Source organism: Apis mellifera, linkage group LG4 (genome assembly GCF_003254395.2).
Source record: "Apis mellifera strain DH4 linkage group LG4, Amel_HAv3.1, whole genome shotgun sequence".
NCBI lineage: Eukaryota > Metazoa > Arthropoda > Insecta > Hymenoptera > Apidae > Apis > Apis mellifera.
The window spans coordinates 1,100,873-1,123,215 of NC_037641.1; the positions used below are offsets into that span (position 1 = coordinate 1,100,873).

Sequence of the window (22,343 nt, forward strand, 5' to 3'; positions counted from 1 at the left end):
TACGAGTTCCATTTCATTTATTTTGTAATTAAGAAGACTACTATTCTAATACTATTTCTACTAGTCTATCATATAGTCTATCTATCATATTTTTAAAATCGTTTGTTATTTTGTATAGACATATCTCATTATCAACATCGAATACAGTGCTTCGAATATTAAGTAACTGGAAAAAATTAGAAAATTTTTTTTTAGTTTTAAGGTTATATGGAGATTTAATTTTTAGAAAACAATACTATTTTTTATTATTTTTATTATAATTTATTATTTTGTTAAAAATATATATAACATAAAAATATGAAAATTTAATAAAAAAATATAAAAAAATTAACATTCCATTTAATTAAAAAGAAAATATATAATAATCAATATATATAATAAAAAATATACAAACATATAAAAAAAATATAATATAATTTAAAATAAAATAGAAAAAAAATTACATTTTGACCTAAAAAGTTTTGATTTTTGAATTATAATTTCTAATTTCGTGAAAAAAAATTGTATAATAATTTATCTTCGTATAATTCGTTTTAAACAAAATAATTTTTAAAGTTTTAATTTGAAATTTAACACTTTAATATACAGAATTATTTTGCATAAATTCACTTATATTCGTCTAAAAATTTTTAATTTTCTTTTAAATTTTTTATATATTTTTTTTTTTAAGATTATATTATATACAATGATTGTTCGGATTTAAATGATTACTGTTTCAGAGTTTCTATTTTCTATTTTTTCGATTTTCGATGAGCTAGGATGGTCTTGAGTAATTTACATAGGAAGGATGAGACTCATTGATTGGATACTTTCATTATAAATTCGATACTCGTACAGATCATTTATAAATTAACAAAAGAGAATTTATTCTATGGTCGAATGTTGTATTCTATTGGGGAAAAAAATGCAAAACATGACTATTCCCAAATCATTAATTATTCATAAATTATTCTTAAGTAATCGCGCAAAAAATTTATGTACCAGATGTAGCAAAAAACTTGTAGAAAGCAATTAACTTAGAAAGCGCTTCGAATTTGAAACATCTAATAAATTTTGAGAATTGAAAATAGTATTTTAAAGAAACAAATATTAAAGAAAAAATGCTAAGTATTAATAAAAAAAAGTTATAGCTATTTGCTATGGATGTCGATCTTATTTTGTAAATTATTCGATAGGACAAAATCTAGGTTCAAACAATAATAATGTAATAAAATAACAATAAAAACAATGAAACTAAAAATTATAAAAAACACTATAAGAAAACATACTGCATCGCTCAAAGATTGAAAGTAATAAAAAAAATTATCAATTAAAGTTAGGAATATTAAGGAATATTATTGTTTATTTCTGCAAATTATAAATATGACAGAAAACATGCATATATCATAATATAAGATAGCTTATGATCAATTCATAAATATATTCATAAATATAGTGGCTAAATTAAAGAATCTGTTAAATGATAAATGTTCTATTATACTCATGTCATAAGCGGCTGTAAAGATTAATTTTAATATAATTTTGCAAAATTTTGTAAATCAAATATGGCAATAAAACAAAATAGAAAGTTTTTTTTCGTGCATTCAACTCTTTTAGATGAAACAACATGGAACATATAATAAATCATTGACGAATCATTATATTGTGTAAATTTCTAACATGAAGTAATTATTTAACTTCAAATTTCTTTTTTAAAAATATCGTATAATTATCAGATTTTAAAATAATTTGTTGCAGTGAAAAAATTACCACATAAAGAATTATTTTATTATATAAAGAAAAATGTTTTGTTTTTTGTATTCATTAAGATATTTCATTTTTGATTACTTGAATCAACTTATAAACTAATGAAGAGAAATAGTTATGCTAAAATATTTTAAAATATTGTTGATTTTTTATTCCTCTATTATTTATTTGATTTTTTATTTAATGAAATTGCAAAATTATAAACATTACTTTTAATTTTTATATAAAATATTTTTTATAAAAAATATATTGTGAGCATAAATAAAATAAATTCGTGTTATTTATTAGATTCAGATTGTAATTATTTTATAATTATTGATTGAATAATTAATTGAATAACAAAAATGTAACATTATCTTTTTTAATTAATCACTGTATGTCTATATTTTTATTCATTATTATATTTATTCATTGTGTATAAGCAATTTAAGTATATGTGACAGTAGTATAACAGAGATATTTCATTTTATCTATGTCTATCTGTATCTCATTTAATAAAAACTTCAATTTATAATTTAATAAGCCTTGATCAATATTTTTGTATTCATGTTTTTTTTAGATTTTAGAATCGAACCTCTAAAATATCTTTTGAGTATTTTAACATCGATAAAAAAAATATATAATTATCTTATATAATTGATATAATATTTTGATATATGATTGTAATGATTATACATTGATATTAATATTTTATAATATTAAATTTATTATTCCTAAAATAAATTTTCTAATATAATATAATTATAATATAATATAAATAAAATTTAATGGAATTTATAATTAATGACTCCATAATTTGTTTTAAATAATTGTCATGACGGCACTATATTATATATATAATCAATCGGATCACCAATATATAGGATATGCGTCATCGTTTAACGTTCATAAAAATATCTTTTTAAGGTTTAAATTATCTTTTAATCAAGATTGAATGAAACACAGATATTATATGGATTATGTACACAATTTTGAAATGAAATTTTCATCAATGATAGATGATTAAAAATCTTATGAAAATTTTGGGAACATTAATCTAATCGTGTTACATTTCTTTTAACTTTTTTCTTTTTTTTTTTTTATTTTTATTCTTTTTCTCTATTTTACTTCTTTTTATCTTTTTATTTCTACAGTACTTTTCTGATATTTTAAATAATATAAATGAAAATTATTTATAAATAAAAGTCTATTTGATACAATTTCGTTATGTAATCGATTAATCTCAATTAAGTTTCTATATATAAATATATAAATGTCCCTACACTACATTAATTATTTTTTTTAATAGTTTTATTTTGCATGATAACATATTTGATTGAGAAAAAAAGATGTATTACGGTGACAAATTGTTACTATGAGATTTAGCAAACTTTTTTTACATTAGAATTCCAACAAAAAATTTAATTTATCTACCATAATGAATAGTTTTTATAGTAACAAAGTTTTCGATTTGACAATATGATATGAAAACTTATTTTATGATAAGTACATTTATGTTATAATAAAATTTAATAAAAAAGTAAATGGGATTTAGTATAAAATAAATAAAAATAAATTATTATTTATTATAAAAGAAAGAAAAAAAAACGAAATATTGGATTTTTTGGACAAAAGTTTTCATTCAAATAATAAAAATTTCTTGAATTTTTCACAAAACAATATTTCATAAATTAATATTTTGTTATATTTGTTTTGTATGATTGCTTATTTTTATACTTATTTTAAATGTATTCTTATATGAAAGAAATTAGATTTTTATAATGTTTGGATGAAATTCTCCTTCATTATAATCTTATGATTTCTCAAAAGTCATCTTTATTTCGTGATTTCTTTTCATGAATTAATTTCTTCAATTTTATTCATAAGTTTTTAATTAGATTTAAATTGAGACTATTTCTAGATTATTTTATTATTTTAATATCATTTTGTTTAAAAACTTTTTTTAATTTTTATGATAATATTATTATCTTAAAAATGAATTCAAAATCAAATTTTTTAATATTTGGAATTAAAATAATTGTCTAGAATAGTGAATTAACAATTTTATAAACAATACATATTTTATAAACAATACAATTCTTTTATTTATATATTTTATGAATTTTGTTATATATTTCAAATTATGTATGATTCTATATTTTATAATTATTTTTTAATATTCTTTAATAAACTTTCAAATCTTTATTGAAAATTATTTTTCATTATCTTTAGCTCCAATATATATAATACGTGATTAAAAATTACATTCGAACAATTTTTTTCCATCTACAATTTATATACTTCTCATATATTCAATTTATATATCTCATAATTATTATAAGGAAAAATTTTATTTTTACAAAATGAAAATCTTAACCTTAATTTCTTTTACTCGTGTAATTAATATATCTCATATTTTTTTACAATAAATCAATTTACACACAATATTTCGTTACGTTTCGTTATTGTACGAAATCCATATTTTTTATTAAATAATTTTTTTCATATGATTTTTATAATTTTTTTTTTTATATAATATAATGTTTTAATTGCTTGCTATATGATTTCTAGCTTTTCTTTGAATAATTCTTTGCTTGAGAAGTTTAATTATTCTTCTTTTCAAATTATCAAATAAAGTAAAGCTGACATGGTAACATCTTGTGCATTTTTTTAAGTTTTTTAATTTTTTTTTTTTAAATACACTTTAAACTTCAGCATTCAATAGTAATTAACTGATAGGATAAATCTGTTCGCATCCACAGTAATAATATTGTTGTTAAAGTTGAAATTGGAGAACGATTTCGAATATTGCACAAATAAGATGCTTAAACTAAATGTTACTGCTCAAAAAATCTACTATCGTAGGACTGTATATTCGTTTATACTATGAGCTCTGAATGAACGAATGATGATACTTTGACTCTTTGCGGTTAATGTAATGATTCTAACTGTATTTTGATGTACACTGTGTCATCATCGAATTCTATCTGTTCTCGCTTCTATTTTTATATCAATATTATAATTAATAATTCTATACAAGTCGCGATTTTTGATTTTTCAATCTTCAATCTTTGCTTTTCGAGAAAAATGCACATAAAGAAGAGGATGGAAGAACCAATAGTCGCGCTGAAGGACGGTCTCGAAGGATGAGCCCTCGTAAAATCGCGTTGCAACACGTGGAGATCAGGACCTTCATTCGCTCCCACGTAGTCCATCGCATGACGTGCAAATGTGGCTTGTGAAATGGCCGTTGCTATGATGTCTTTGTTTAAATTAGAGATCTGGAAAACGTTAAGAAATCATGCCCGTTCATAATTATTATCACACTATTAACGGGACTCGCACTATTGAAAATACAGGCCAGATTACCTTCATAAACTCTGTTCTTAATAATTGTAATGGTATAGTGGATTGTTAAGTGCATGATTGGACACGATAACAATATTGCGGTCAGTGCCTGACTTACGACATTTCCAAGAAAATTTCTCAAATTGTTGCTGTTATTGCTGAGTCAACCGTATATGTTCTTGCGATTGAGTTCCGCTAAAGAATTTTTATATTTCGAATATTCGAATAAGAATCCTTTTTTTCACAAATCTCCTGAACAAAATCAATGTGATCAATATTTATAATATTTTTATAGTCTTCTATTATATATATTTGTTTTTCGAAGTTTTTCGAAATACATTTTCGAATAAATTAATCAATGAAAATTATTGTTCGAACCAAAACATTCTTCTAAGATTTTAAAATGAATTTAATAATGACTGGATTAATAATTCTCTTTCTGTTAAAAAAAAATTATATAAGAAAATTTTGCATTATTTAACAAATTGTATCATGCGATTTTTTAGAGATACATTACAAAGATGCAATTTTAATATACATTTTTTGTTTAAATAAAACCTTATCACTTTTTTGTGCTAATTTATTCATATAATTCTAAACAAAAAAGTATTAAGATATAATATCAAAAAAATTAATATTTCGTAAAATATTTCAAATTTCTTTTAATATTTATTATCGTTAAAATTTCATATCATCTCTTTATCGATTTATATTTTCTTTCTCATATATTAAATATAAATTTATTTCCTAAAATTTGATTGCTATGTGATGGTTCTATCAAAGATATAAAACAATCTCCAGTACTATGAATAAATGGAGCATCGGGTTATATAGCCCACAGAATAAGAAAATATCGAAAGATTAATACCTAGAAATTAATACCTACAATATTTGATCATGATATTTTCATGATATTTTCATTATCATAAAATAGAATCTATATATAAGATGAAATCTCGCATTTCAAATTACATTTAAATTAATCATTGTTTGAAAAAATGTTTCATATAAAAGTTACATGGTATTAATAAGAAAGAAATGAATATAATTGAATATTATTAATTTTTTTTCAAATGAACATATGAAAAATATGAAAGATCAAATTTATTTTTTTGAAATAGAATCATATATTTTTTAATACACTAATTAATTATGCATATAATAATAATATTATAAAAAAAATACTACCAAAAAATTTTCAAAATAAATATTATTTAAATAAAGATATTTCAATTTAAATTTTATATAATGAGCTAAAATAAAAATTATAAAAATTTTTTTATCTTATTTATTTCACATAAAATGAATTTCGAATACAAATTTTTATATTTATTTTAGTCTCTAGAATTTTTAAATTGTATTTCACAAATATATTAATATTCTGAATATTCTTTTTTAAGGAACTATAATTCTTTTATAAGAAACTATAACTTTAAAGAATTTTCTCGATAAAAAATGTCAATGATCATTCAGTATAATAAAAATTTAAGAATAATTAGTTTTGATATTAAATTGACATTGAATTAGAATAAAATCAATATCAAAAAGATATTGTAAAATTTATTTATAATAAATATAATGAAAAAATTTTCAATCGATTCATCGATATTTATATGATATCCCGAAATAACGTATATATATCTTCTTAAGCGTAATATTTTATATCAAAAAATAACAGAATTAAATTATAAACGTGATCTAGTGGATGGTTCACAGATTCTTTAGTATAATGTAATATTCACGATGTATAATTAATTCTATTGCTATTATTAAAGATTTTTAACAAAAACAGTAACGTGTACAAAACCTCAATCGCGACAAGAATTAATATATTATATCCTCGTAAAATTATCTAAAGAGAAATATTATCACACAGTTTCCAATACTGTATAATTTAATTAAATGTTATCTCAATTATTAAAATAATCAATGAATAAGCAATATTCATTGATTACGCAACCATGATATATAATTTATTAATAAATAATATTTATTACTAGTTTTAGAGTCAATTTAAATCCGATTATTCGAAAAAGAAATGTGAAAGTAAAGCAAGAAAAATTTTCAAAAGACTTTGTCAATTTTTATAGAAACAAATTGAAATAATATTGAAAATAAACTTAATAATAATATATAATAATAATAATTAATAATAATAATATTAATAATAAAATAAAAATTTTTAAATGTAATTAAATCTTAAAAAATATTATTTTCAATGAGTTTTATATTGTTGCATTTTTATTTTTTAGAAAAACAATTTATTTGATTTCGTTAAATGTTCTTTTATATGCTTTAGATTCTGTTTTTATCTTTTTTTTTTCTTCGCTTTATCATAAAAATTTAATTCTACTATCTAAATAAAATTGTTATAATATAAATTACTGCAATTTAAATTAATCGAATCATTTTCTTATTTATATTACTAAAAACTTTAAAAAATTATAAATTTGCATGAATTTTGAAAAAAAATCTTTGAAAAAAAATCACGAAAATAATGATCTTAAATAAATTATTTAAGTAAAAAAATTTTAAAAATATGTATGTATTTTAAATTTATTATAAATTTTAAAAATGTTTCTCGTTTTCATTATTTCTATTATTCCATATATTTAAAAATAAACAACTTTATATTTTCTCAATTTATAACCTGAATATATCAATTAAACGAGAATATTTGTGTATAAAAGTCTTTGAATTGAATAAATAAGGAAAGAAAAAAAGTTTCAAACAAATATTTTTTTGTTATTGATTATTAAAAAGATTTCAATAGACAATAGTTTTATTCAATAGACAATAGTTTTATTCGCAATATTTGTTCTTACATTATTGTTGGACTGTGCATGGCTTCATTTAAAATTTTTTTCTGAAATAAATAAGAGTTCTATTTTGAATTATTATTATTTAAATTTTGTTGATTCAGTTTACGAATCCATTTAAATTTATATTACAGTGAATGAAAAATAATGAAAACGAATTTATCCCGATGTAAATGTGATAAAAGTAAAGTAAAGAAAAAATATCTCATTCCAGGAATTAATTTCATTATCCAGTAATTAATTCATTAATTAATTCATTATTTGTAATAATTAAATGCGGTCTTTATTTTTAATGAAAAAAAAATTAGATTATAAAAAAATTCAAAAACGAGGAATAGAAATGTTTTCGTGAAAAAAACTTTTATAATATGAATTTCTAAAAAAGTATTATTTTAAATAATATTAATCTTTATATTTTTAATTATTATCTTATTTTTTAAATTTTAGTGAATTTTTATTTAAAATTAGTTAAATAACTTTTTTGAATCACCATTTTTGTTCAAAATATACTTATTTTGTTTTATTTATTTGTTTGTAATTATTGCATTTACAATACATTAATCAATAGTATACAATATGATATAAATCAATGAAATATACATGATATGATTCCATTAGTTCTAAAATAAAATGATAATTTACAAGATTAGATTTATTTAATTTTGTAATTGCAAAAAAGTTTTTGTTAAATTCTTTAAAAAAGTTAATTTGAAAATTTTTATAGAAAGAAAATTAAATAATCAATGATTTTTTTTATCTATGAGCATTTAATAAGATAGATTTAAAAGAAAACAATTAAAAGTTTAGGGCATATATTTAAATATATATTATATATAATTAATATATTTCTTTTTTCACTATATAACATATTTTTATTTTAATATTGAATATAATTTAATATTTTTAATCTTTTTTTTAATTTTAGATTTAGTGAAATAATTTTTAAGTATTTAATAATCTTTGATAATAATAATGTTGAATAATTTTTATTTCTGTCCTTATCCTTATGGATAAGACAGAAAAGAAATAATAACAATATTCTTATGAAAGAAATAATCTTAACTAAAAACGAAACGTAATTTCAAATTTTACAAAATTTCAAAATTAGGCAACAAAAATTTATAATAATTTACTTAGAATATTAATTTATTTTAATTATTGCAATATCAACAATATTTCCCTTTTAAAAAATAAAAATGAATTATAATTGGCATAAAATCAAATAATAAAAAATTCATTAACTGAATTAATTAATTAATATGGACAAAGTCTAAGCTTATTTAATTCATTAACTTTATGAGAATCTTCAATTGAAAATATTTCATCTTTTATACGATAAATGTATATTAATAAATTAATTTATATAATAAATTTAATTGTTAACTGATAAAAATAAATATTATTTCTAATTCCAATCTTATATTTTTATTGTTTATATTTTTAATGTTTTAATCTGATTATTTCTTAATATTTTAAATATTTTTTAAATATTTTATGCGTTTTAGATTTATTTAAATATATGTAATTTAATATAATTTTAATAATATTAATTAATTTTTTTAATTTTATGAAGATATGAATAAAATTTTTATAGTTTTCTATAATAAATGTTTCTATAATAAATGTAAAAACATTTTTTTTATAAACATTTATTTAGCTCTTTAATCTTTTATAATATATATATATAATATATATAATATATATAATATAATATTATAACAATATAATAATTGCTTTTATATGTGCAAGATATTTTTGTTTTAAAGATTTTCTATATATACGATATATATATATATATATAAAATAAATATAAAGATTTATTATAGCATGATTTTATATTTTTTGACTGATAAAGATTTGTAAATAAAAATACGTGAAAAAATAATCTTGATTTTGAAATTTAAGTTCAATTTTTTTTTTCTTTGTATTCTATGCATAACAAAAATAAAAAATTTCAAAGATATCATAGATCGCAAGTCAATCGTTTTCTTAAAAAATATTAAATTTTCATTAGTTTTTGAATTCAATTTACATATAATTTGTTTATATTTTTTATAAAATATAAAAAAATGCATTTATTGTAGTATATAGATGATAGACTTCGAATCTAATATTATATATAAACTTCAAATCTAATATTATATATCCTATATTTTTCTTTTATTCTTTTCTTATAATTACTCAAATAGAAAAAAATCTCATCGATTTCGATAATTTTTAGATATATTATAGAGAACAAGATTTTGAATTCTTTTCTTTTATTATCATAATATCATAACTTTTCGAAATATTTCCAAAATTCTATAGATCAATGAATATAAAAATAAAATATAAAATAATCCTTAATAGATCAAAATTGCAATAAAGATAATAATAAATATTTATATAATAGATAATAAATAGTTTTTCTTTTTTTAAGAGAACATTTGATATTTATGATTTTTTTGAAACTTTTTATCTTTATGATGTATAGAATAATAAAAATATTGATTTTCAGATTAAAATCATTTTTACACTTTTACATTTTTAGTTATTGATCCAAAGATATATAATTTATATATATATATATATTATATCTAAATATATAATATGATTATATCTAAAGATATAATCACGCAATAATGCTCTTTATGCGTAGTTTTATACAATCAGATTAAAATATATAGAAATTTAAATGTAACATTGCTTTATGTAATATAATTTGTAATTTTTTTAATTAATATATATTATTTATTTTCTTTAATATTATAGTGATGAAATGAAATTTCAAGAATTTATTTAACTTTTTTTTTTAATTTTTATCTTTTTTTAATTTAATAATATTATCATGTTTTAGAAAGATTTAAATTATTTCTTTAAATAATAACCTGACAACAATAATCTATTTAAAAAAAGTTATCAAAATGTTTTTTGATTTTTTTTATACGATATTTATATATGTATAGGTATCTTATTGTAATATACGTATTATTGAAAATGATTTAAAAAATTTTATTTTTCAATAAATTTTAATATATATGAAATATTTTTAAAGATCAAAATTATTACAATATAATAAATTTTATTACAATAGAATAAGTGTAAAACACAATAAATTTACTTGATATTTATATTTTTATGTATATTTTCAAATATATACAGAATATTTCGAAAATAATTATATAATCGATTACATAATAATTATATATACAAAAAAATAAGTAAAAAAAAAAAAATAACATCTTTCATTTTTAGTAAATTAAATAAAATAAATTAAATTTGAAGAATTTCTAAATATAAATGAAATAGATTTTTAAATATAAGTGAAATAGATTTATAAATATAAATAAATAATTTTCGATTAGACATGATTGAATTATTTGTAAAAAAAAATTTGATGTGTGAAAATAAACAAATAATATAAAATAAATTTTATCATTTAAAATTTAGTTTTAGAAAAAATTAAATTTAAAATTAGTCATTTATACACTTTTTTGATCATAAATGTTTAATTTCTTAAAAATGGAAGCATAAACAATAGAATTTTATTTTATATTTTCTATTTATTATTATTTCTATATGTAAAGTAATGGTCTATGATAATATAATATTTTTTTTTGTATTTAATTAGCCAATTTCATTTATACTTGAAAAATATTCAAACTTAATTTATTTAAAAATAAAATCTTAAACGATTTAAAAAAATTTTTTTTTGAAATTTTTTTTTTGGTATATAAAATCATTACTTGTACAATTTTGAAAACATTTTTTATATATTTACTATTTATGTTATATTTACTATTTTAGCTATATTAATTATGTAATTGTCGAATTTATATAGTCTTGTCATTATTACACGCTTCTTCATTAGCGTTTCTCATTATTGATAATCACGTATCTCCATTAAAATAGATTCGGTTTTGAGAACATATATATGTTATATCGTTGTTTATTTTACGATGCAATATACAAGCAGATAATTCATATTATACTCATATATATAATTCATAATATTGCATATTATTAATTGCTACTTATAATCTTCAACGCAAGATTATTCTGTGACTAGTTTCGACTAATAATCAAAGACAATCAAATAGAAATTTGAAATTCGAATAAATTGTGTAAGAAATAATTGTAGAATCGCATAATTTCTAATAAATATACAGAATGTTTATTTCCTTTTTATTAGAAGAAACAAAGATTTTTAAAGATTTAAATAGAATGTTATATTTTTTATATATATATTTTTATATATATTTTAAAATTATTAAATAAAAATATTTTAAAATTACCTATGTATTATATAGTAATATTCAAGATCTTATAACTTCAAAAATTAAAAAATATTTTGAAATATATTTATATTTATATTATATTTATAAATATTTCTTTTTGACATATTTAATACATAAACATAATTTATTTTTTATTCTTATTCTTATTATAACGTCTCTATATATCTCTTAAAATTAAAGATATTTTAATATTAGTTTATAAAAATTTATAATTTATAAAACATCTCGAATGTTATTTATAGAAAATATAAGAAATATGATAAATTAATATAATAAAAAAATCAAATATAATGAAATCAAATATTAGAAATAGAAATAAATATTATAACAAATTATAACATATAATTAGAAATAAATATTGAAACGAATTATAGTTATAATAACGAATTATAGTTATAAACGAAAATAGTTATAATAATTATATATATTAATTAATAACAATGAATAATAAAAAAATAAAAAATAATTACATTAATTAAACTAAATTTAAATAAACTAAATTCTATGAAAAAAAAATTGTAAGTCTTTGATAGAAAATATTTAAAATATTTTTTTACATTTTAGCTTCTTTTATATAACATAAATGCTTTCATATTATATCTATAAAATATCTATAAAAAAAATTTAATATAATAAGTTTTTATATTGAACAAAGGATATTACAAATTTTTTTCTGTTTCATTCTTTTTTTTATATTTATTATTTATTATATTTATTATTAGAAAAAACTTGGCTAGAAATAACACTTGGCTAGAAATAAAATTAATCAAAAATAAAAGTTCATAAAATTAAAAAAATTTAATTGAATGTATCATCAATCTTTCTAAAATAAAATTACTTTATAGAAAAAGAATGTATGGAATTACTATGTGAAAATAATGTTTAATATGTTCCTGCCAAAATTATTTTCAAGCATAATATAAATAAATAATAATTAGCTTATATTTTTACATGAACTAGATATTTATTTATTAATAGGAAATATTAAAAATATGTAAATAAAATATAAAAATAAAAAATGTATATAAAATGTAAATAATTTTATAATCTATTTCATATTAAAAATAGAATATTAGAAAGTTAAAATATTCTTAAATATAGTAAAATATTTCTAAAATACTATGATTACAATAAATATAATAAATTTTATATACTATATATAATAAATAAATAAATAAATAAATAAATAAATAAATAAATAAACATATATATATAATATACATTATTATATATATTTATTATTATTATATAATAATAATAATAGAATAAATATATAATAGAATAAATATGTATACACTATTTTTCAAAACAGCGTTTTTTATCATGTTCATAATATTTCATTTTCATAATTTTAATTTTTCATTTTTAAATGAAAATAAAATTATATGATGTAAAATATATTTGAATATATATACTTGGTATATAAAGATTACAATAAATACATATGCAAATATTTTTTATAGTGATATAGTATCACAATCAATTGCAAAATAAATATGCGCAACTAGAAGAAGATTAATTGACAGTTAAAAAAATTGTTTTTTATTACATATCAATAACAAAAATTTCACTCGGTTTAAAAATAAATTTCGGGATATATCAAAAGAGTATTACAAATTCATAGAAAGATAAATTTTTTATAAAACTTTGTTATTTTTATCAATTTGAATATTTTTTTTATGATTAATTAATTTTCTCTTAAATCTCAAATTTCTGTTGTTGGTATATATTAAGTAATATACATATATAGTATATAGTATATATACCTATTATATATATTAAGTAATATACACCTATTGGTATATATTAAGTAATATACTAATAGGAATAATGTAAAAAATGAAAAGTAATCCTCAGTTAACAAAGATTTATGTAGTCTAAGTTAGTTAAGGCGTTTTACAGATTTTTATTTGCAATGTGGATAAGTTAAAATTTTATGATTGCACTAGATATTATAGAAAATCCAGCAGTATTTTATAAAATTAAGCCATTTTTTCGCAATATTTTTTTACTTTAGAGTTTGTAACGATCGAGTTTGCATTAGATCTTGTAACAATTAATTTTTTTAGATTTCAATCAAATGTTAAAAATTTTTAATTTCATAAAAATTTTTTCTTTTTTCTCTACTTAATTTTCTTTTGATTTTCAACAATTGAAAAATTGTTTTCAACAATTGAAAATATTACAATGAAATATTTATATTAAATTTTATTTAATTTCTAATACTTACATATATATACTTATCTTTTCATTTTCAAAAATCTGAACTAATTGATAGAAAATGAATAATTTATAAAAGAATCATATTTCTTATTTTTTTCTTGTTTCAGAAGAATGAAAAAATTTTTTAATTTTCTATCATTAATTTTTATTTGACGGATTTAAATTTTATCTAACAAAATATAAACAATATAAATAAATTATAAATTATTCAATTATACAATTATTCTTATTTTTAATTATATAACAGAAGAATTAACAAAATACTTTCTTTAACAAAAATATTTATAAATTATAAATATTTACTCTTGATATCATCTCAATTGTATATTAAAAATTTTCCATATCTAATGAAATTAATCAATAATAATTAACTAATCAATACAATTTTATGATATTATATTAAAATTGTATGAGTCTTCATTATTAAACTTTAGATTATTACATTTTATATGAAATAAATAGATTTTATGAAAGTATAAGAAATATAGAGAATAAGATATATATAAGTATAAGAAAATTAATCTTATATAAAATTAAAACAAACTACTAAAACAAACTCTATATGATGAATAAAAATATTCAGATTCAAAAAAAAGTATGCATAAATACAAATGAAAATTCTAAAAAGACATAAAAAAATAATGAAATGATACAACGATACATCTATTTGAAGCAGATGAAAATGATTTTGGATGAAACTATAGAATATGAAATTGTACTTCATCAACATATAAGAAAGACATCCCTATAATATGAAGCTTTTCGCGATACAAATGAGAAAAATGACAAAATGCAGATTATAAAAAGATGTAAAACATGCTTTAATTAACATGGATTTTTTGTCATAAGTTAATCTCTAATGAGAAATAATTTTTTTCATTTGCCATTACCATTTAGAATAGTTATAGAATTATTCTAACTGTCAGTAACATTTGCTTATTTATTATTAAATATATTATAAATATAAATACCTAATATAAATATATTATAAACATATTATAAATACATATATATACATATTATAAATACTAAACTACAAAAAATTTTATTTAAATTGAGATTTATATAATAACTTAGAAGCATATATATAATATATTGTATGTGTTTCTAGAATTCTAGAATTCTAGAATTTCAAAATTAATTTTAAAAAATGAAAATTTACTTTAAGTATACAAAATAACTGTATAAGTATAAAAAAAAAGAAAAAAAGTAAAAAAATTAATATTAAAAAAAATTCAATTTATATTAACAATAAGTAATATAATTAATTAGTAATAAATAATAGGATCACAGTTATTGAACGAGTAGTAAGTAACATATATCATGATAATTTTTTATAGTTATCTACACATTAAAATTATTTTAACAAATTTTAATTGCTAATTAATTCCTTGAAAAAAATATTTGAAGTATTTTTTTTATTCGTAAAAAGGATTTTAAATAGAATTTTATTTAAGGCAATTTTTTAGTTAAATTTGTAAACAATTAAATGTAGTTACATACCATTTATACATTTATATTTTCTTTTGAAAAAAGATGGAAAATTAATTGCAACTGATCTAAACTCATTCATTTTTTTTTCTTCAATTAATATATTCATTTCTAATTCAATTTTCGGATCATTAAATCGGATCACTGCGTTAAAATTAATCGATGAATTTCGATAAAAATCCTTCGATTTATGCATTTTTTTTATAAATAACTTTTTATACGCTAAATAATTTTTTTATGCATATTACAATATTTTTCATACGTTAAATAATTTTTCTTTTTATGCATATTATAATATTTTTCATACGTGATATCAATTTACACATTCTTTTGATTATTGATACTTAAATTTTTGTATAAAACAAGAGCTTAATTCAACAAAAATTAATATTTAATATGCAATTATCATTAGAATAATAAATTTGAAAGTTGATTATTACATTTTGGTCAAAAATATTAGTAAATATGAAAAATCTCTGAAAACATAAAATAAAAGATAATATTGGGAAATCATCCAAAAATAAACATAAATAATAAATAATTATTCAATTTACTTCAATTTTAACTATTTCATCATACGTTTTTTTTTAAACAACTTCATTTATCATTAAAGCGGGAAATCAATACAAAGAATAAAAAAATGATATCTTTTTGTTTGTATAAAAAAAAAAATAAATTAAATAAAATATTACAATTATATAAAATTTCATTTATATATATGCGACCATAAATATGTGTATAAACATGCATCATATATTTTTTATTAACGATGACAGACAATTACTATATATTAATAACGGAAAAATCAGTCAAAAAAAGCTTTTTCTGAAATCTCATGAAAGATAGTAAGTTTGAAATATCTCAATTATAATCAATATTTGAATCTATGAATATATAATCTATGAATATATACTGAGCAGAAATCATCATATTGTTGTTAGTATCTTTCTATTCACCCGAAGAATTTTTGCGAACTTTTTGAATAAATATAAAACAATCCTTAGACAAATAAAATTACAATTACTGATATGTTTTATATTTACAATTAATTTTTATTATTTATAATAAATCCATTTGCTTTCTTTATTTATTTTTTATTTTATATTATTATATTTGTATCTTTTTGTAATTATTGTTTATATGTATAGAAAAAAATTGTTTAAAATATTGTTTCTAAAACATATTTCAAAATCGGAGTTAATTTTTTCACAGATTTATTAATATTTCTTTTTAAAATAATAAAACAATTTAAAATAAATATTTTTATAATTTATATCGGTTTTTTATTTATTATTGTTTTTAATTGATCATTTCGTATAAAAAAAATCATACGAAACAATAAATCGAAAGATAGATATATTTTGAAATAAAAAATAAAAAGAAGAAAATAGGAAAAAACGAAAATTTTCTGATTATATCACGATGTTTGAAGATCTGATTTTCATTTAACATTTTACTAGTCGAAATCAATTATACAAAATAAAGTTCAACGAAATTAATTCTATATAATTGATTTTAGTTAAATAAAGAATGGGAAATATAGTTAATGATATATAGTTAATGAAAAATAAATATAAGAAATGAAAAAATTTAAATAAGAAAAGAAATATTCGTAAGACAGAAACTTTGTTCAAGTTTGGATCATCATATTAAATTCCATTTTATGACAGATTTCATGATAAACTTTTAACAAACTCGAAATGAAAATTTTCTTTTATAATTTCTAAAGAACTCTTATCTGAATGTTGAAGAATGACACGAGTATTAAGAATTCTATAATGAGAAGTTTAACAGTTTAACAGTGTCTAAATATGATATTTACTATTTCTAAAGATTACTATTTATTACTAATATTATTTATTATTAAGACTTTAAAAAAAGGTGACTTTATAATGCGATTATTAGATAGAATTTTTGGAATTTGTCAGTTTAAAGATTTGTCCTCAAACATTTAGAAAATTGAAAAGTTTCTAATTTCCTAGATCGGCATGTCACCACAAGATTATTAACCAAAGAATCATGGGTCCTGTGGAATTATTCATAATTTCAAACGTCCGGATCTGACCCAGCGAGAAATCGCCAGACAGCCACTCACCGATGGCTAACCCTTCTCTCCAGGGCACATCCCACCGCGAACACACTAAAGGGAAATGATTTAAAGTTGGTTATCTCCCAAGGGTTGATTCTATCCTCTCGGGCCTCACTCTTTTTTGCTAATTCGAAGAGGGGAAAGAAGGCCCGAAAGCAGTTATAATAGCTTCTCCCTAATTAAATGTAGTCGTTAAAATATATAGAACATAATTAAAGTTAGTAGACTCTCATGGAATAATCTTAAAAACATTTTAAAAATAGTATAGTCTAGTATAGATAAAACGTTTGTTCTGCATAATTAATATAATTAAAATCTTTATATTTTTAAATTATAAGTAATATTTCATGCAATAAATTTATTGACTCAATAAATTTGATTTTTTATTTTTCTAACTTGAAGTAATTGTTCGAGTTAGTTATTAGAAAAATCTTAATCGGCACTCGTGCTAAGTAAGCTAACTCCAAAATCAAAGAATTAAAACTCAAGACACTAATATAGACATTCTTTAAATATTTATCTTTATTACAATATATACAGTGTATTTTATGATATTTTTCTTTTCAAAATTTATTTTAAGCAGAGGCCAAAAATAAAAATTATTCCAATAATATTTTGAAAGAATAAAAATTAAAATCAATATTTAAAAAAATCTATTTGTTATTTAAAATAAAGATAAAAATCATAAAATATAAAGAAAATTTTTAAAAATTCACATTTAATAAATCTTTAAAGTTTTACAAATAACTATTATAAATAAAAATTTTTTTGGTAAGAATAATTATTAATGATGGAAATTTTATTTTGATTATATATAATAGTTATCGACAAGAAAAATTAATTTCTATTGTACAAAATAGTTAATTAAAAACTAATATTTTTCGCTTTAATTTCAAATGTCACATGGAAATATTATTTCGATTAAATAATAATTCTTTTTTTTATTAAATTTTGAATTTATTTATTAATATTTATTAACATTTTATTATCGTAAATAATTTTGTTTCAAATTATCAATGATTAATATCAATAAATACGTAATCGAATTATGAAATATTATTTATTAAGAATAAAAATTTGATTTGTCGAGTACAAACAAAGACATTTCAAAAGTTATTTATTATAATGGTTAGATTTGATCTTCTGATTATTAAAATTATAAATCATACATTTTTTTTTTTTTTTAGTTAGTTCAAAAATTAGATATACTTATTTAATGATATATAAATGCTAATAAAAAATATAAATTTTAAAGAAAAATCTAATAGAAACGAAGAATTCAATTTTCAATATGATAATTCAAAATATATATTACATAAATATTTGATAAAAAGCATAAACTTTTATAGAATTTGAATTTGAAAATTTATAGAATTTACTATATTCCAACTTTTTTCTGGATTAAAACAATAGAGAAGATATTTTTAATAATTTAAATTGAATATTTGAAACTATTCATAAAGAATACATGGAGAATCAAATAAAAAAAAATATCTACATTTTGAATTCACAATTTGAATTCTTAATTAAATAATTTATATATTATATAAGAATATATAAAATTTATATTATATAAGAATATATATATAATATATATAGAATATATATATATATAATATATATAGAATATATATATATATATAATATATATAGAATATATATATATAAAACATATAACAATTTTAGTATAGTTTAATTATAGTATAGTTATAGTAGTATATAGTACTATAGTATATAGTAGTATAGTAGTATAATATAGTGTAATTTTAGTATAGTTTAAATTTCATCAATAAGTATTTTCACTATTTGTCCACATTATATGCTAAGATTTATATATATCAGATTTATATATATATATATTGTAAAAAACTCAAATTTCAAAAATCATATTTATATTATAAATATTAATCTAAACATCGTAGGAATCAATATAAGATAAAAAAATTCAAAAAATATAAACAAATAAATAATCATTTCTATATATTTTTGAATGAAAATATTAAATCTAAAAATACAAACAATCATGTCGTCGTATTAATTTTTATAGATTTCATAAGGAGAAATTGATAATAAATATAGAAAGACATATGTTATTCTGCAATTACAATGCAACTGCAGTTACAGTGTATTATCCTGCAATTTAAATGTATCATATCGTTTAAAGACGATCATTCCAAAGCTACGTTCAATGTACGGAATTTTCAAACCATATCGATTAGCACATGATGGTGACCATATATGGTGAATGAAAAATCGTGCATAAAGGGATATAATTTTAAGGAAAAAATGATAGACAGATTCCATTTTTATAAATTTTATATTTTTCCAATGATAAGATTAGATTATAAATTATATAAAAGAAAGGAAAGAAAAAAAGAATAATTTTAAATAACAAGAGTCAAGAGAAATAACAAAAATCTGCATTGACCATCCTGTTCTGAAATAAGAGGATCACGATCATTCAAAATGGTTTTCCATCTCTATTGTTTAAGAAATGCGCGAAAAAGTTAGAATAATGAAAAGAACCGTTTCTCATGCTTCATTCTTCGTCAACAGTGAGGAACAGTGGAAATTCACGAATTCTGATTTTTCTTCAAGTTTATTCCAGTCGAATTCTTGATTATAAAAAACAAGCTGGATAATTATAGAAAAAAACTTTAAATTTTTATGAACAGTTTCTATGTCGATATCTCTTTAATTATATCATATTATATTTTAATTTAGCAGAAACGATCGTTACAATCGTTTCTTTCTCCGTATAAAAAATTAATTTCGAAGTTGGATGTTCAATTAATATATATAGTATAGTATTTCATTGTAATCTTTCTTTACCAATAAAGAAATAAAAAACTAAGAAAGAAAAAAATCAAAATTGAAAATTGAACATTTTTATATAATTACAAGTCAAAGAAAAAAATCTGAAAATTAACTCAATAAACGATACTCTTACTATTACTTTTAATCTCTATATCTCTACGAAACAAAAACATTCTATCAATAAAAAAATATCACACGTAGAATAGAAATAAAACAAAATAAAAATTTATGCCACGCTGCTTTTTTTGGATATTATTTTATTTTTAAAATTTATTAAGATTAGATTATTTTGATACAATGAAAATGTATCAAATAGATTGAAAACAATGTCACAACATTAAGAATTAATGCATAAAAAAAAAATCAGATCATTGAATTATGAATCCACTTAAAAATACTTTTCGAAAAACAACGTGATAAAATTTCAATAAAATAGTATTTATCAAGAATATGATCTTATTATTATAGAATTCCAGAATTTTTTCTCTATATTTTATCTTACAATAATAATTTACAAATGTGCGATCAGTATTTCTCTAAAATTTTAAACTTGTTTCAGAGAAAATGCAATTTATTTGAACTAGTTGTCACATCACAAAAACATCAGTTAGTGGAAAGGGTAGGAAGAGAAACAGTGTTGTTCTGTTCATGTGACAAAATGCCAAAAGCTCAACGAGATAACGCACGTGGCCATATCGCGTGTATATGCAGAAAAAAACATTAACCAAGAAAACTGATAATATATTTACAAACAATTTCTTATTATTGATTTTATTGATCATTTGCAAATTGTTCTATCGAATATTACGAAATTAGAATAAAATATATATAACGATATTGTCATTTATTTCAATATTCGAATATTGATCTAATAAATTTAAAGCAATGTCAACATTTTAATAATAACAGATCAAATTAAAGCTGTTTGATATTTTTTATTATATATTTTATCTAATGAAAAACGAATCAGATGATGCGCGATAATGATTAATATACGATATCCGATAAATAAAAGAGATTTATACTAACCTTGAATGTATCCCAGCAGAAATAGACTGCAGAGGATCCAGCTTCGTATCATCGTATTCATTGTCCGCTGGCATTTGACACTTTATTCACGACAGAGTACACCTTTCGTCTAATTGATCTCTGTTCGTATCACGATCACATTCACGCATTATCATTAACACACGGTAACTCACATTCCTCTCTCCTGTCGTTACCACCGAAGAAATTAATCCTGATTGTATCAAATATATCGATAGGAAAAATAGCAACGTGCATTAAAACGATCCACATAAAATACTGATACGAACCTTCCATAAAGACTAACGAAAGCAAACTGAGTCAGTGTTCGCTATCCAAGGTTCGTATCCTCTGGTCTCCCTACCTCTAGCCCGCGTCCGCTACCAGCGCCACCATATCTACTTCATATATCCAAAGCTTTCCCACCACCACACAATCTCGCCTGACACTCTCACCCTCTTTTGGCCTTCTTTCACCCGAAACTCTATCTAACGCTTCCAACAATCAGTTTGCATCGCTTTTCTCGTT

General features: G+C 19.0%; 1 protein-coding gene across 1 annotated transcript in view; it reads right to left on the minus strand.

Moving 5' to 3' along the window:
* LOC100576498 overlaps positions 1–22,139 on the minus strand; it is a 320,653-nt gene extending 298,514 nt beyond the window's left edge. The window contains exon 1 of the mRNA XM_026440209.1: positions 21,819–22,139. Within this exon, the coding sequence (XP_026295994.1) occupies positions 21,819–21,879 (61 nt within the window). The 5' untranslated portion in view covers positions 21,880–22,139. The remainder of the gene's footprint in view (positions 1–21,818) is intronic.
* Positions 22,140–22,343: the final 204 nt, after the last annotated feature.